This window comes from Corvus kubaryi, unplaced genomic scaffold (assembly GCF_017639235.1).
Source record: "Corvus kubaryi isolate FWS band 111438036 unplaced genomic scaffold, C.kubaryi_AGA036_p1.0 37396, whole genome shotgun sequence".
NCBI lineage: Eukaryota > Metazoa > Chordata > Aves > Passeriformes > Corvidae > Corvus > Corvus kubaryi.
The window spans coordinates 23,195,113-23,212,788 of record NW_024581135.1 but is presented as its reverse complement, the minus strand read 5'-3'; the positions used below and the strand labels follow the sequence as shown (position 1 = coordinate 23,212,788).

General features: G+C 38.8%; 2 protein-coding genes across 11 annotated transcripts in view; both read left to right on the top strand.

Annotated features, from left to right (window-relative positions):
- The window catches only part of SESTD1 (SEC14 and spectrin domain containing 1), a 51,653-nt gene extending 48,116 nt beyond the window's left edge, over positions 1-3,537 (top strand). For all 7 annotated transcript variants that reach the window (XM_042040751.1, XM_042040745.1, XM_042040749.1 and 4 more), the window contains 2 exons: positions 373-494; positions 2,803-3,537. In XM_042040751.1, coding sequence (XP_041896685.1) covers positions 373-494; positions 2,803-2,932 — 252 coding nt within the window. In that variant the 3' untranslated portion in view covers positions 2,933-3,537. The remainder of the gene's footprint in view (positions 1-372; positions 495-2,802) is intronic.
- An 11,309-nt stretch (positions 3,538-14,846) lies between these two features.
- The window catches only part of CCDC141 (coiled-coil domain containing 141), a 71,503-nt gene continuing 68,673 nt past the window's right edge, over positions 14,847-17,676 (top strand). The window contains exon 1 of one of the 4 annotated variants that reach the window (XM_042041218.1): positions 14,847-15,404. The gene's annotated coding sequence lies outside the window, so the exon portion shown is untranslated. The remainder of the gene's footprint in view (positions 15,405-17,676) is intronic. The other 3 variants (XM_042041216.1, XM_042041220.1, XM_042041219.1) reach the window with 3 other exon arrangements.

The window sequence follows — 17,676 nt, the reverse complement described above, 5'->3', positions numbered from 1 at the left end:
TTTTGTAGTTCTACCTGTTCTGTGCCGGATGTGGGTTTTAGTTTTGAAACATCTTGTAAGGGGCTCTTCAGTAACAATGGTTTTTTACACTTTATGTGATTGTCTTTTATGTTTAATGATGTAGGTTACTATTCCTTCATTTGTTGCAAGAATATTGTCTAGGAAGACTATGATGGTAGCCCTGGACTATCTTCTTAATGGACCTTAATTGGTATTTTCTTTTCGAGTTGTATGAATATGTCAGTTGATCTCATGCAAATGTGGCAGTGAAAATGCCAAAAGAACATTCATTCTGCCAGTTAATGGCACTTAAAAAACTACATACTATCCCTTGTGTACTTTATTCTGTATTTTCTTACTTTTTTAAAACAGATTTTGCAGGAATGTCCAGAGCAGCCTGAAGCTTTTAATGAAATGGATCAATTTGATGAAATTGAAGCAGTTGGGAAATCACTGTTGGACAGACTAACAGTGCCTGTAGTTTATCCTGATGGGTATGTAGAACATTTTTTCTAATGCCTTTGCAATAATGCTTTTGGTAAAGTTTTGTAATAGTCTCATATGCAGAAGAATCCTGAAGGCATATTGCTGAAATAGATAAGTGAGCTTGTTGTTTTTATAGAGTTTGAAATTGGACCTGCCTGCTTTCTGTGAAAAGATGGGAAAGAATTTTTAATGAGTATTAGTGCACTGCTTTTTTGAAGTAGTGACTTTTTCACCCTGAATAATTATTAGTTTCATGCATGCACAGTATGCAGAAGTAACAGAAGAATGACCACTCCCAATCTCTTCTCCCTGAAAAAAATATACCAGATGAGAATCATGGGATTTTGATTTATTTATTTGCAGTTCTGACTATTTTGAAGTCTTAAGCCAGTATACTGAAGATAAATTTACATTTGATTTATTCAGTAAACAAAACAGTGCTTCCCTTGAGAAGTGTTCATGCTCATTTTAAATTGGTAGTTCTCTTGAGCTATAAAAGCAAATCGAATTTGGAATTTCAGCCATAATAAAACTCAGTTCTCTGTGTTTAATAACATCTATTGTTATGCTGAGCTTGTAGTTAACTTCTACATGCATTACAGCCAAGCTATGGAACAAGTCTCTGGTGGGTAGGATGCCACAGCATAATGAAAAAGGTCTGAAATCAGTATTTTGAATTAGAGGCTGAAACCTTGTGAGATAGCATCAGGCAACTGCATTAAGGTTACCTAAGTCTCTCTGTAAAATACAGTTGCAGGAAGCTGGTTATGAAAATTTGTTGTCATCTTATTTCCAAAATACCATATTCCTTCTGCAGTGTAGATCCTTCAGTAAGGAGTGCTAATCATGAAGGTGGACCCAGGCCTGAATTAGTAGTGCTTTCTACTGTTATTTCAAAAGTGTGTTTGAAAATAGTGGAGGATTTTATAGCTGTGGGAAAAAACCCCCAAAACAAACAAAAAAAGACCCAAACCCAGATCAAGAAGTGTTTGTTGAAGTATTTTTGTATAATTCTGTATAGCAGATTTTAGTGACCGGGCAAAAGTAGCAACTGTTCAATCCTGAACATTGTTTCTGACCCCTCTGGCATTTCAGTAGAGTTTCGCATATCCCCCTTCATAAAAATGATATTGTTGCTGTGCTATGTCTCAGGACCCCCTGCTCACCATCCTAGGCATTCTGGTTTTGAAGTGTTGACCAAACATGCTCATTATTAGAAATAGTTTTAGAAATTTAAGAACATGCAAAATGTTATAAATGCTTGGGGGCATTTTCATTAGCCTGTTGACCTCTTCAGACTTTTTCCAGTGTCTTTTTGGAAGTTCAGGTCACTGTTCCCTGTCCTGTTCATGGCTTCTGCACTGTATCAGGAAATGCTGCAATCTAAGTGCAGTTATGCAGTCTGACCAGTTAACTTCTCAAATGTGTCTATTCCTGTGTCTGTCCACTTTTGCCTGTCTGAAAGTCCTTTGTTCTACTGCCATTTCCAAAGTGTACAGCTTCTCTGCTTTACAGCTAGATTTAATACCTGTTCTTCCGAAACACATATTCTGTTCAAACCCTCCCTTTGCTGAGAACTTGGTGACTGGTTTCCCTAACATTTCAGCTGTTCTTTGTTGCATTTGAATTACACAGCCAGGTGTTCTTTTCAGTTTGAGAGGTAGATGGCATAATTTGTCAGCATGTGGTTGACTTAACATGTGAAGAGTCCTTTAATGTGGCAATTTTATAAACTCAGAATTCGTGTATAGACAGGTATCATAGATGGTCACAGTATGCAAAATTGTCAGACTGACTTAGGGGAGAGCCAGAGAAAGGAGGTAAGAAATAGTGTTGGGAAGTATCCAGTTGCACTTCTAGAATAGTGCCCTGCTGTTCAAATCACAGAATGTTTTGGGTTGGAAGGGACATTAAAGATCATCCAGTTCCAATCCCCCTGCTATGGGGAGGGGCACCTTCCACTAGACCAGATTGCTCAAAGCCCCATCCAGCCTGGCATTGTACACTTCCACAGATGGGGCAGCCACAGCTTCTCTGGGCAGCCTGTGCCAGTGTCTCACCACCCTCAAACTTCTGTTGAGAGTGTCTTTTGGCTATGAAAGGCTCACTGAGTATTGGTAAGAATTTCATCAAAATTTGCTGTCAAGTCTCATCACTTAAGCCTCCAAAGCCTTTTAAAGGTGGCTTTTAAATGACAAGAGGAAAAAGTGGCTATTTTTCTTACCTGCTTTGTGTTTTCTGCTGCAATTAACAGGTATATTCATGTACTGACTTACTTTTTTACTGATAATTTCTTGTGGTTTGGGTTTTTTCTAGGTCTGAGCAGTACTTTGGGAGCCCAAGTGATATGGCTTCTGCAGCAGAACACATTAGAGAGAAGATGAAGTTAGTTAGCCTGAAAAAGCAGCAGCTGAGACAACCAGAAGCCACAACCCCAGAGAGCTAATACTGACCTATGAATTCATAACAGGACTTCAGTTTATAATCCAGCATGTTGTTTGCATATTACAGAATTTGGTATAATATATTAAAATGCATTTCACAGCCGTTACGAATCTCATCTTTTTTTCAACGTAAATGTTCTCAGCATCTTAATACTGCACATCTATCAAGCCATAATTATTTAACATGCTATGAAACCATAGACTCCAAGTATCTTATGAAAAGGAACTGTAAACTTTGCACTGAAATTTGCTGTACAGCTTTACCTGACCTGTCAGCTGCTTCTTAGTTAGACAGCTGATGCAAGCTTTGAGTGGTGCTAATTAAAGTGTTAGAAGTTCCATATTATGAAACTCTAGTTCTTTGCTTCCCCCATGCCCAGGTGATGTAGTAATTTTAGACTGTAGGGAAAGTTCCTGCAGTGTAGACTGTGGTAACCCTGTAATTTTAATTTGAAATACTTAAAAAAATCATTTTTATTGTGCCAGTATGCAACCTGCCCATCAGATCTTTGATATATCAAATTCATTAAACAGATGTTTTCCTATTTGTATTGATAATGTATTAAAAGCTGTTTGTGCTTAATAAAAATCATCTTTTTAAAATCTATGAGAAATTCGTTCTGGTCTGTATTTCCAAATATGGTTTATGTTACATTTTTATGATAAATGGTAGTAAAAATAATTACTCCCCCAATATATTTAGAAAGTCTGTATAATGAAATACATTGTGGCTATAAGGGAACTGCTCTTGAACTATTACTGATAGGTGCAAAAGTCCATGCTATTCTTTTCTTTCTTTCTGATAGCAGTACTTGCACAAAAGTAAGATGGTATTTGCATAAGTTGGTGTTACATTAATCATAGTTTTGTTCCCTTGTAAGACTGGCACGTGTCTCCTGTTTATTTCTAAGTCCTTTGTTTCCCTTTGAATGGAATATCCTGAATAATGTGGATATCCCTGTTGGTACCTTTGCGGTTAAAGGTTTTCATGTAATGAAAGAGAAATTAACATGAGGTTCATAAACAACTTCAAATCATGGGATTAGTAATAAAAGGACATTTATTCAGAGAAGGGAATTGGATTGAAACCAAATCAGCTGTGTGCATGGCTGGGTTAACTTCTTAATCTTCAGGATGCAATCTGAATAGATTAATTATTATATTTTTGGAAGATGGTGTGGAATCTGACCGTTTTAGGACACTGTGTGTGTAGCAAACAACTGTAGGTCTAAGAACTTTGTTATCTCACTGTACTTTGCTCACAGTAAAGGTAATGCTCTCTTCCTACAGGCATTGTTATTACTCTCCAGATTTTCTGATGAATCTGTCATTCAAATATTATATTTATTTATTTGTCTTTGTTTTCCACATTTTCTCCAGAGGAAAGTGATGTTTGAAGTAAAGCCATTTCTCTATTAAAAATTTCCAAATTAATGACTTACCTGTAAATTCAGTGATAAAGGTATTTTTCCTCTTGAGGTATTTTGGCAGAGGAAATACAATTTTTTTTAATGCACTTAATGCAATGGTACAATATTACGTTAATATTAGTTTAAAACTAACTGAAGTTTTACAGACCTTACTTATAAAGAGACTTTTTTGATACAATCTTTTCAAATTTAATTTAGTTGCTCAGTTGCATTTGAGAAAGCTGATGTTACTATGACTAATATTTGGAGGATATAAATTCATTTAGAAAGAACCCAAACATGAAAAGTATGCATATATTAAATCTAAAGTGCCAACACAAAAGTAAATTAATATAGTCATTAATAAGCATCGTGTCTCCAGTTCTGCAGCATTTGTAAATAGAATCGGCTTACAGTAAATAATGGTCTGCAGTATAAAATCTCATTAAAATATTAGAGTAAGCAAGTATTACAAACACTTTAAATTATTTCCGGGTTTTTATTTTATTTTGGGGTTTTTAAAATTTAATTTTGGTTTTTTAATTTAATTTATTTGTTTAAGGTCTCAATACTGTAGGCAAACTCAGGGCAATATCAGAAGCTCTTCACTCATTCTTGTGACAGCTGCATGCACAACTTGGAACTGATGACTGCTCACCCTAGTAACCCTGATGTTAATTTTGTCTCTGTGTGTGTAGTCCAATCTTGACGCTGCTCTTATCTGTCCTTTGACATTCCTAGGGGCCAGGGGATCCTGACTTCCACCTATTGACTCTAATTGAGCCTCTAATACAGCATCATGGGCTGTGCCAGCTTTTGCTCTCTCTGCTCTCTTCCTCTGGAATTCCTTGCTTTTAGGGAAATAAGTGTCCGGGAGGTGCTGTTTACCATGGCTTTGCCATTTGCCCATGTGTATCAGGAAAGAGGGCAAGTGGTTTTCTAAGTCGTGTTGCATGATAATCTGCCAGATATTTCAAATCCTATGAACTCTGAGACTTCCTATCTTACTGAAACAATGGAATAAACATCACCTGTTAATACTGCTATTGAATGTAACTGCTTGAGAGGGATTTTTCTGCTGGTCTTTACTCTTACTCTCTCGTCTGTGATTGTACTTGCTACTGAAGCTTTAGAAATAAACAACCTTTACTAGCACACAAAATCTCTGAGATTCAGAGACATGCTAAAAAGCAAAAAGCCCTGCTCTCAAGTAATCCATTGTTATTTGTTTGTGCATTTACTACTGCAAACAGTAGTGGTGGCTCTACTTGTGGCTCTTGCTCCGCATTTTTTGGTTGCAAAAACAATTCAAACAATGGAGTTCCAAAAGATGCAAATAGTTTGAGTTTATTTAAAGTGAAATCACTTGCAGTGGAGGATACAGTGCTGCTAGGTGTGAGATGGGGAGATACCCACCAAAAGGGAAGGATGGATTGTCAGGATTGTAATTGTTACACCCCTTCGTACCATTACAACTAATGACTTGGAGGTGATGAATTCAATCCTGTTCATGGTAATGAAATGAATATCAAGATTTTCTGTGTTCCTGTTAGCCAAGTTTGGATGTATTTGAAGTGTTTCAAAATATGGTAAGTATTTCGTTAACCTTTTGTTAATCCTGAGTGTGCTTTATGTGACAGTGAATGGAAAGGGGATCGACTCGGTAAGTGCCATCCCTTTTTCCTGGGGCATTAGTTGTGCAGACCAACAGCCACAGAAAATGCTTACACCTACCAGCTGTTTTAGTGCAAAAGGTGTGTGGACTGTTGTATTACTTTCCATAAAAATGTTTGGTGCTGTTCATTGCTTAACTTTACATTGTGTTTAGTAGGATTTATGGGGGTTATATTTTTCTTGGAAAAAAACAGATTTGAACCATAGAGGCTTCTATAGCTTTGTGAGAGTGACTTAGTGTTCAAATAAAGCTACTCTAGAGGTGCAGCAGTGGGTGGAGGAGGGCCGTGTGCAGAGCAGGATCATATAGCACTTCTAATTCTGTCGTGCTAGCCAAGGGTATCAGTGCCAGCTGACAGAAAGATGAGGGAAAGATTTTTTTTCCATCAGAGTAAAAAAGTAAAAGTGTCAGTAGGTCGCGATCACAAGGTGACGTTGTCATGAGCTTTCCACAACAGTAATAACATGTAATGCTGTTATAATCAATTCTAGTTTCCTGAATTCTTTCTGCAGGATAATTTTAATCTGTTTAAGGAGATTATTAAGAATGAGGAAGAAGAAAAGCTTTTGGAGCTACAGATGAAATTCTCTAATAGCACATTATGTGAGCTCTCAAGCTAAAATGCTGAGAAATGGATGAAAGCAAAGATTTGGTGATTCCTAACTTCTGAAGGATTGACTTCATATCTCTACAGATTCTTGTATCGGTAAAAAGGGAGTTAGGATTGTAAAAATGCTAGGTTGTTAGATTTCTGTTCTAGTTTAAAAAAATAATCAGAATACTGGTTGAAACATATAGAATAACAATCCATACATATGTAACAAAGTACCTGAATGTGAACTGCAGAGCCAAAAACTGTTTGAGTATCTGGAATTTGCACACCATTGTTCCAAGCAATTAATTAATTCATGATCTCTTTGGAGAGTTACCATCTTTTCCAGGTTTGTGGAGAAGTGATACACTCTGAAATAAGATAAAAAGGCAAGTAGTCAAGCAGTTACTACTTGTGGTTCCAGCTTGAACAGTCGTTTTGAGTCTTGGTGAATTGAGTCTTTTGTAGCTGTTTCCACAATTTCCTGATGTGCAACAGTGCAGGCAATTGCAGAGTTCCTTCTGTGGAATCAAAATCAGATGTTAGGAAAATATTATGGGATATCATTTTAAAATTACTGATTTTCACAGTCATCCCACTTTTGTTTTCTCCAGTTAAATAGTGGATGGAATCAATATAGTCCTGTTGCCTGTCAAGACTGCATCTTAATTGAAAATTCTGTTAAAAATATAATTGCATGCCTTCTGCAAGGATACAGAGTCAAGGAATACTTAAAGATATTTTTCGCCTGATGCTCAGTGGAGAGAGTTTTGTTGTGAAGGTTTGCTGTGTGAAAATACAGGTAAGACTAAATAACCACAGAAAAAGGAGATTGATTTCCCACATCTAATAGCTCCCTTTATACAGATCTCTCAAAGACATGGTATTTTAGTACCATTTTTCTGTGATTCCAAGATGAATTTGGAACATGAAAGTGAATCACTGAGGAGACTTGTGAGAACACATCTGATTCTGTGAAATCAGAAGACAACATATCAAAGATATTCATGAAAATAGATGCTTGTGTGACTGTAAAATTTTAGTTATGTTGATACAAGAATTAATAGAAACAGGATATAATAAGAAGCTTTTAGTATATGTAAACCACTAATGAAACACTTAAGCTCAAAATAGCAGTGAAAATTAATGTAACAGCTTTCTCTTTTCCTGTCAGTTGACTTTAGTTTACATAGGTCTCTATTACAGCAAAAATTACAGGAATGTGACACAGAGATGAGGAAGGCTGATTCAGGAGTTAAATGCCTCTTGAAAAAATGCTTTATTAAAATTTCATATGTGCTGAGGAAATATATTGGAAAACATTAAAAAGAAAAGTGAAAATCCCCATTTTTAGTTTAAGTTCAATGGGAGAAGTTCAGCTCATTTTCCAGATACTAGTGATATTTACAGTTTATAGGCCAAAGAGCAGGACATTTCTGACTTTTGAAGCATGAAGAAAAGGAAACTTTATTTGGTATCATTCGGAATACATTGAGAGGAGGCTGTTAAGTGGAAACAATTGGTTGTGTTAGCAAGAGTTGTGCAGATAATTTACGTTCTTTTTATTGCAGATAAACCACAGGTTTTTAAATAATAATTCAGTTCAATTGGCAGTTTAATGACAGCATCGAAACATCAAATGTGTTGTGACTACTGAATGCCAAGGAGAAACTACCTTTTTGTGCACAGGTAACTAACAGACAAAGTGTGCTTCAAAGTAAGTGTTCTTAAAAGCTTAATATAAAATTGTGCAATTTTAAAAATAATTCTACAATGTTAAATAGGTATTTTTTACATATTAGGAAGCCTTTTAGCTTTTCCACCAACAGCTAGCTGATAATTGCTATCAGACACCACTGATGAAAGCTCCTGTTGGGAAACCTCTTAATGCACATTGGATTTGTATGTAAAGGGGGGGGATACTACGAGCTACGTAAAATATCCTATTGATTTACTAAGCTCATGCATCTGTGCTTAAAATGTTTAAGTGGACCTAATGTAACCACCCCTACTTTCTTTGAGAAAATTTAGCCACAGATTATGTGTCAAACTTCTGTAGCAAACCATGCCACTGACTGTTTGTGGCCCAGATGACTCCGACTGCTTTGCTCATCCTGCTAAAACGTGGTGTCCACTTCTGACATATAAATACACTTGGCTCTTCTGAGGATCCCGATGTCACAAATCCCAGTCTTGTTCTGTCTGCTCTGCTACAATACTGTCACTGTCTAAAGGCAACATACATTAGGTGGATTAGAAAATAGTGAAAATTAGGTTTCATGGTAGCTGTAGGTGCTAGAACATGTACAGCAAGATGCTTGGGCAGTTCTGTGTAGGTGTATATTGTGCTTGGAATAAGGCTGTAACAGCTCATGGTAGAACAGCCCTGAGACTTCGGTGAAGTCCTGAGAATCACTGGTGCCATTTGAATGGATATAAATGTTTATAGATTGGGCCTTAAAAACTTTTGAGCCTTTTCCTAGACCTTACACCAAATGTTAATTCTAATCATCTATAAATTATGAAAGTGGGGAGGAAAGCTTACCTTAGCTGTAAGAACAGACTCTTGGAGGAGCTGATAGGAGCCCTGTAACTTGAGATGTTCTATATCAGAATGAAGCATGAACAAATACATATCAAACCCCTGATTTTAATCTGTTCATGTTCTCTATTTTGGCAGGAGCAGTCAGTGTGTTAACTTCAGAGGTGTACTTTTCAGACATGGTTCACTGTGTTATGCTTGGTTTGCAGGGAACCAGTTGCCATCTCGATTTTGGGTTTTCTGCCTCCCACGTTCATTTTCCCAGCATGAGCTGCAGATGCTGGGTGACAACACATTCCCACCGTCATTGCTGAATTTCCAGGCATGCTGGGATTGCTCATTCCTGTGCCTCACAGGATGAGAGGCTGCAGAGTTCCAGTGTGCTGTTGAGCTCCAGTAGGACGTTTATCTCTAATACTGTGCAGGATTTATGTGTGATAAGTGTCTTTTAACATTCCATTCTGCCCTTAAGGTTTTTAGACTACTAGGAAAGAGAGTAGCTTTCATGGTGTCTCAGCCATTTTCACAGGCAAGCCTTACAGCATGGTTACTTGACATTTAATATGATTGTGTGATATGAGTCTGACTTTCAGGGATTTGGGAAGAAGCCATAGTCTGAACTGGTACTAAGAGCAGCCTGTTCTTTTTCTCAGCCCTTGTATACAGCTCTGTGTGCCTCTCTTGGATGGTAGATAACTGCAAGCTGGGCTTAGCAGGGTGAAGATTGTCCAATGCATTCAACACATTTGAGTGCTACTCCACATATCTGTGGTGATGATGTGAACATGATGCCACTCTCTGCTTTATATCACTAGGTGCCTCTCAGAGCGCGGCCTTCCTCCTCTCCTCTCCTTTCCAAGACTAATGTATCCAAAGGAGCATAGTAATATGGTTAGATGTAAGCCAGGGTTAATATTAGTGCTCTGCTTGAAACGGCATCAAAAGGCTGCAGTGAGCCACATGCTCAATGAGCCTTGTTGGCTTTTTATTTCCACTCATCGTGTGTGGCCAATTTGTTAGGTAGCTGCTGTTTGCAGGCATCGTTTCATGGTGCATTGCCTCTGCAGAACCAGCCATACATGAAAAGCCAGGGCATTTGTTCCTGCAGGTGGCAGAAATGTGAACTATTTGAGTGCTTTTTGCTATTTGCTGTTAGCTGTTACCTCTTCTCTAGGTATTGCTTTGTCTTCTGGATTTTATCAGAGGTACGTCTACATGTCTATACCACTAAACTCTCTTCTTCAGCACCAATTTCATCAAAGACTTTGCAAGTGATCCAACAGATGTTTAAAGAGTTTCTTCATTGTTTCCAAAGAATTTACTTCTGGGATGAAATAGTTGGTAATGCCAGTGTGTGTTGGGAGGGGGTGACAGCTGCATTCTCTGCTTCACAGGGCTGCTAGAAAGGAAACCTCATCAGTATTCAGGAGTGGCAAGACGTCATGAAAATCATGCATGCACACAGAGAATATAAAAAGCACAGCTGAAATAATTTTCATCTTAGAACACCAAGATGATGGGGGTTTTCTCTATATATAGTAGTGAGACCTGAAGAGCAGTAGCAAGCAAAAAAGAAAGGTGGGAAAACCATTTGGTGAATGGTGTAAGTGTTTCACATACACCATTCAATGACAATATTTATAAAAATCTTCTATAAAGTGACAATATTTATAAAAATCTTCTGGTTGCAATAGGTTTTGGAAGATCAAGCTTGTTCTTTGAAGTCAGTTAATCGAACACTGCAAAAAAATGGAATATTCAGACAGTGAGAAAGACTAACGTAGAGAAAGGAGTTTAATTACAGGATACTTATCAAATAGCAGATCAAGTGGACAAAAAGAGATACGCGGCCCATGAAGTACTCTTGCATGGTATTTTTATCTTGCAAACACTGAAAGCAAGGTTCTGAAACACAGTTATTGCAGATCCTGCTGCATTGACAAGGGATGACTTAAGGTACACCATCTGTCTCTGCTTATGAAAATACTTACGTGTAATGAAAGGAAGACAGACGACTCCTCAAAAGTTTCTGTTAATTTAGGCCAAATTCTGGGACTCCTGATTAAAATGTGGATTTCAGTCTTTCAGCTCTCTCCTAGAATTCCTTATGTTGGATTCAAGCTCTGTGAGTTAAAAAAGGAGGCAGTGAAATAGTTAAAAAATAAATTTTCTCTTGATTTGACTAGAGAAATAGCCCACAGTTATCGTATAACTGTAAAAAAATCTAAATCAAATATTCTATATTCTATCTTGCAACTTGAGACAATTACTTATTTTTTTTTAGGTCTGAAGAGTACTTTAAAGCATATTGCATAATTTTAAGCAACAAGTGCAAAAATAAACAAATATGAAACGGTAAAGATTTGTAATTATATTAGCATTGTTATTATTTTAAATTAACTTTTACCTCAGGGCCTCAAAGTAACACTGATTATGGTCAGTTGCAGATTAGAGGACAGGAACAGGCTGGAGCAAAACCTCCTGCACAGCAGTGACACCATGATTCTCCTGTAAACCGTCTGTAAAAATGTCTGTGCATTTTCAATACAGCCAGTCAAAACCTCAATCTGGAAGTTATTTTGCATTATGAGAGTTTAACCTCAGCACCCTAGCAATGTTATTGTTGTCAGTGAGTACTCAGAACTGCTCTCAGGCCGTAACCTCAGGCAAGCGATGCCTGAGAATGTAATCCACAGGGCTCTGCCTCCTGAATTCTAACACTGAAATTGTGTTAAGGTTAAAAACAAAGCAAGAACCTATGTGCAATTTGAAAAATGCAAGAAGTTTACAGTTGTACTTGATTTGGTATTTCCTCTCCTCTCTTCCCAATCCCATTATAAATGAGGGCCCCAAGTGCAGTTTTGTTTCTGACTGTAAATTTTGGCTATAATGCTTGTCTGCCCTTTGTCTCCACAATGTGAAATCATCACACCTTATATCCGCCTTATCAGTAAACCTCAATTTTGTCCTTTTCTCAAACAAAAATGGTGATTATTGTCCCTGACAAGTCTATTTTCAAGTGTGAAATTTAGGATAATTAAGCAATGGGGATCCTTAATCAAGGAGCTGACTGCAGAATTCACTAGAGGACTGATACTTCAGAAGCAGCTACTTTGAGAAATCAGAAAAAGTGGTCAAAAGTAAATTATTCTGTGGTTCACAAAATACTTTTGTCCTGAAGGAAGCATTCTGGACATGTGGCGAAGCAAGGGAATGCAGCATTGTAGCCACATAACCTGTGTAGGGAGCCTGAACAGACTGTCAGATGGGAATGCACTGCCAAGGTGGGCTTTCAGATCCTGGGATCACAGCAGGGGAGTTTCCAAAGGAATGTGCACCTCCAGAGCTGATCCAGGGTCCTTGTCCCTGGAATCTGCAGACAAATCCAACAAGGACATGCTGTCAGACCATTACTACAGCCAAGTAAAGGTAGTGATATTCTATGCATGTCTCTGGGGAAGAGAGGCTCCTGGTGATGTTATAGCACTGGGTGCAGTGGTGTGGAAGAGTGACACCTATCTCTGGCTTGACAGCATGGGCTGCTATGCTTTTGAAATCAATCCCCTCAGGGCCTTGAGGTGTGACAGAAATCTTCCTGAAGCAGCTTCCTCTTCAAGTGCACTTGCCCAGGTCCTACTCTGTGTAGGACCAAGTCCTGGTGCCCAAGTGAGCCAGATGTGCAGAACACCAAGTTAACACAGCTCTCTATTACTTATGGTCCTTGTTCATAGGCTACTGGGTCCTCTCATAGGAAAAGACATAAGAACACCTTGGATTCTTGTATATTTGTGGGGGGGGAAGGAATAATTCCTGGAACTGTAGAGGTCCAGCTGTGAGGACACTCTGGAGTAGCAAGCATGGGAAATGATGACTGATGGCCCATTATGAGGTTGAAGGACATTGCCACTCCCTGAGCAGTGCTTCAAGCAAAAGCTGAAGCTTGCATTATAAAAATGAGAGCTTTTCATGTCTCCTTTTTGCTGTCACTTCTTCCCCAAGAAAACAGCTGAAGGCTCTCATCCCTGCCCCATCCACCCAAGCAGGCACAGAGCAGTCAGAGATGATAACTTTTCAGTAACCAAGACCTCTGGAGCACGTTCAAACCCTCAGAAAAAGGGAGGAAAACACCTCACCCTTCAGGTTCTGGAAGAAGAAATCAAAAGCAACAGCTATAACACAGGAAAGGTGATGCTGTCCTAATGACATGACAAGACATCAGCCTGTGTTCAATTTCCCACACCCAGAGCTTTTTTGCATAGTTAGACCACAAGAAAAGCCACTCCAGGAGTATTAAAAAACAAAACCATTTTGGGACTTTATTTTCTTAAAAGTTTTCCACTAGGATAAACATACATTCATTCCAGATGATCTCCCCACAGGATTACACCATGGTGTCTTGTAGTACACGTTGCCATGCAGGCAGCCTGCTCATCATGGTGTCACTTGGCAAGCAGCATGAATATTGATCTGTATAAAGTCTTGGTACTGAGTTTCTGCCCTGTGAACCTCTCCTATTGCAGGTACCCACCCGCTACTGCAGACAGCAGCACTCAGATCCAAAGCAGTTTGAGCACCCAGAACAAGGAACAAATCACCTACTCTTGGTGACTGTTTTTTGCTATGGATGGCAAACAATGGCTCTGAAACCTCCAAATCCATCTTCACTGCTCTTCAGTGTTTAAATAGTACTGCAAGGGGGGGAGGGGGGGGAGTTTTGTTTTGGTTTTTTTTAAATTGTAGGCAATGCTTCCTAGATTTATGTGGGACTTGAATTCTGAAGTACAGTGAAGGGCCACTGAAACTCAGAGCGCAGAGCGAGTATCCTCATACCCTGTAGTGACACTCCTGATACATTGGGTAAGCACCCATTTGTTTAACACAGCTCCAGGCAAATAGACTGGGGCGGGTGGGGCTGGAATTCCAAGATTTCATCTCCTAAGTATGTGACACAGTTCAGTACTTACCTGAAAGGAACAGGCAGAACGTGGTATGTGCTCCGTGTTTGAGGTATCAAGGTCTGGAAGAGGGAAATGTGTGACCAGAATGCACAGAGGAATCCTCAAGTGTCAACCTTCAAGTAGCAGTTATACGGGATGGACTTATCTTTTTAAAACAAAACAAAGCATGCTATTTATAACCCCACTGATAAATGACTTTTTAAAAAGGATTCTGAAGCCTCGTGGTTCTTTATCACCTAAAATTCAACTGCCCTGCTGAATATTTCTTTTCTGGATAACTATCAGAGGTGTAAAGTAATGTTCTGTTAGAAGTGTGGCTGTGAAACGCATTTGTGTACTTGTTCTAAGTTTAGTCTTCTGAAAGTTGTGTTCATGGAACTCAACTTTTCCAAAAAATAGCAACAATATGGCTTTTGCATTTTGGTGTGGTTTGCATGATTGTATCTATTTAATTAGTCTTCTGTTAACTAAATGGCTCATACTGATCTTTTTGCATCACTGCTGTCTGATTGCATTTCATAGGTCTGAACAGAGACTTTTCTCTCTTACAAGATGGTCCTAAGAACCCAGTTACAGTGCATGAACCCTCTGAACAGTCTGTGTGATTTTTAACTGATGTTTTTATTTCACAAGTTTAATACATACGTCTGTATTTATGTGTAAACATTGAAAAAAATGAAACTCAAAGTCTTTTAATACAGCTGAAATGTAAATGTAAGTTAAACACAGAAATTAGAGACATGGGGCCAAAGTGCCACTGTAATAAATTACCTAACTAGTGGTAGTTTGTAGCTGCCCTGAGAGTTAGATGTAGATTACAATCTGCATCTTAATCTTCCTTCTTTACAGAGAGAAAGAGTAGCCTGTCTCACGTCTATATTTGGTGCAGAGTGCATACTCCACTGTGCTAACACACCACATCAGGAAGGAATTTCAAATGCTCCCAAGGAATTTAGTAACAAAAGTCCTGTTGGCTTTCCTTACATGCATGGGCAAGGGAACATAGTAATCCTGTGTAATAAACTGTTCTCTTTCTGCTGCCGCTGCTGGAGCCTGAACAACGGACTAATGAACCCTCTAATGTCTCTTCACCCTCCTGAGAGAGTTGAATACCCTGGGCCACCGTCTTTGTTGACAACCTTTCAACTGGGCTGACCTGTGCATTTGCCACCTGTGAGCTGCTAAAACGGCTTCACTTTTGCATTCACCAGAGTAGAGGTCCACAGGCTGTGCAGCATTTGTTTTGGACAACACCCAGTGAGACAGAAATGTTGAGCTTCACCAGGGGTGCTGATGGGGTAAGTTTGTTCTCCAGCTGATTCTGTGGAAACTGGGGAGCCTCCCTGCCATTTCTGCAGTAAACTGAGGAGGATGTGCTGATGTCTTCACCTGGAACATGAGAGAAGACGACATGATCCCTTTGCAATTCACACTTGTGAATTGTTTTCTGTTTTGTTTCAGTTTTTTTACCCCTTTCAAAAGTTAAAATTTTCACTGTTTATATTTTGTCATTATATTTACACTCAAATAGTCATCAAGTCACTTCTTTCTTATGTCTTTTCTCTAGCTCTCACTTTAAGGAAAGGTGTAAGTCCAACTTGTATTTTTTATTGTCTGTGACAACAAAATCAAATTAAACTTGCTAAAAAACATGATAATGTAACTAATGTGTTTCAGTTTGGAGAAATCTGTTCGGATAGCTTGACTTTGAGGTACAGCTGTTAATCACTTGGAGCTGTCAATGGCTTCAGAATTATTACAGGGGCTCATACTCCCTTCTCTTCCTTTCCTCAAAGTGCTTTTAATCCTCTTCCTCCAGTTTACTGTTACACGAAACCACCTCACGGGTATCTGCAGGTAAAGAATCTAAAGAATTTTTTTTTTTTTTTTTTTTTTTGCATGGGGTTATGTTTAAAAAGGAAAGGAACTTCTTTCTGAAAGCACTAATGTGTTAATCCATTCTCAGAACAAGAAATTTGTTCTGCTGCAGGGGTTCTTAAGCGGAGAATCCAACACCTCAGTTTTTTATGCTGCCCATCTTGAATCATGTGCTAAGATAACAAGATATAAAGAAAGCAGATTAGATGAGCACATTACTGCCAAGCTTAGTTTATTAATTCTGTATTTCTGAAAATAGGGTGATTGTACACTCTTCTGAAATATAAAAATGTAAGCAGTCCCTATGTGCTGCATACCTCTTTATCTTGTATATAAGGCTAGAAAAGCACAGGAAGACAATTTTTAAAATAACAGATGCTAGAAAGAATGGTGTTTGTTTATATAACACTTAGAATCTGGAGTTCTAAATTTAAAGGTTATTTGAGCATTCTTAAAATTAATGTGGAGGCTGAAGTGACATTTGGTTGGTAACCCTAGTTAAATTTGTTGGATCTTTTCTATCATTTAATAAATAGTAGAGATTTAGGTGCTATTTTTACAGGTTCTAGGTACAAATAGCATGTATACTTTGTGGGAATCCTCTAAAATCCATAAGGAGGGATACAGGGAAGAGAAAGCTTCAGGGTGAAAGAGTGGGACATGATAAATCGATGACCAGTGGACTGAAATGTTTCAGCTGTCATTGCTCCCCATGTCTGTTTACTGTATGGGTTTTTTAAAATGTTGTTGTCCTTGGAAGCAAACAAACAGTGATTTTTGCTCTTACCATTGGACTAAATTAGCAGTGTTAAGGTGTTTGCTGATTTCTTGATCTCTGTACACTGCTGCTTTTACAGTTAGCAGTGTTGCTTCATTTTCTTTCACAGAGACATGTTCAGTGTGACAGGGATAACTTTCCTTTTGGTATTTTCTCTGCTTTGTGTGCTAATATTTTTTGGGTAGCTTTTTCTTTTCATGCTGATTTCCTAGTGTGGTAAGAAGTGTCTTCAGGACAGGTGATGAAGGAGAAAGCGTAGAAAGGTTTTTGTTAGGGTGATGCACAGGAAGAGTGGGAATATACAAGCTGTAATTCTTCACTATACTTTGATGTTTTAAAATTAATCTGTAACTATTGTTTCTGGAACTGAAACAATACTCCAGGCAACATGGACTATAGTTTGTTCTTGAAACTTTTTGCTGGAGGGAAGCAGGTTGTCTTTTACCCCTTGGGCAGTTTTCCACAGCTGTTTCCTAGCCCTTTACTGGCATTTTTATACTTTCTCTTTCCATGGTGGCAAGGACAGGACAATCTCCTTTTGGGGCCAGCAGGGTCCTGGGCTACTTTAGAGCCCCCTTTTCCTAAGTTCCCGGGCTCTCAACTGGCAGGGATATACCTTCTGTCTGTGCTGCAGCTCTTACCTACCTGATGTTAATGTCATTTACCCTGGCTGACCCTTTCCCTCTCTCTAGCCCTGCTTGCAGCACCTGTCCTGCCTCCAGAACTTGGCAGCAGTGACCCATCACTGCCATGGGGGAGCCAGGCCCATGAGGGTGCCTGTTGCTCCTGGGTATCTGGGTTTGTCGGAGGACAGACTTCTCTCGGTTTGGTCTGCAACCCAGTCCCAGGGCCCTGCTGGGCCTGCGGAGCAACTTGTGCTGGTCCTCGCCCTGCCTCTGGATGCCGGAAGTTGG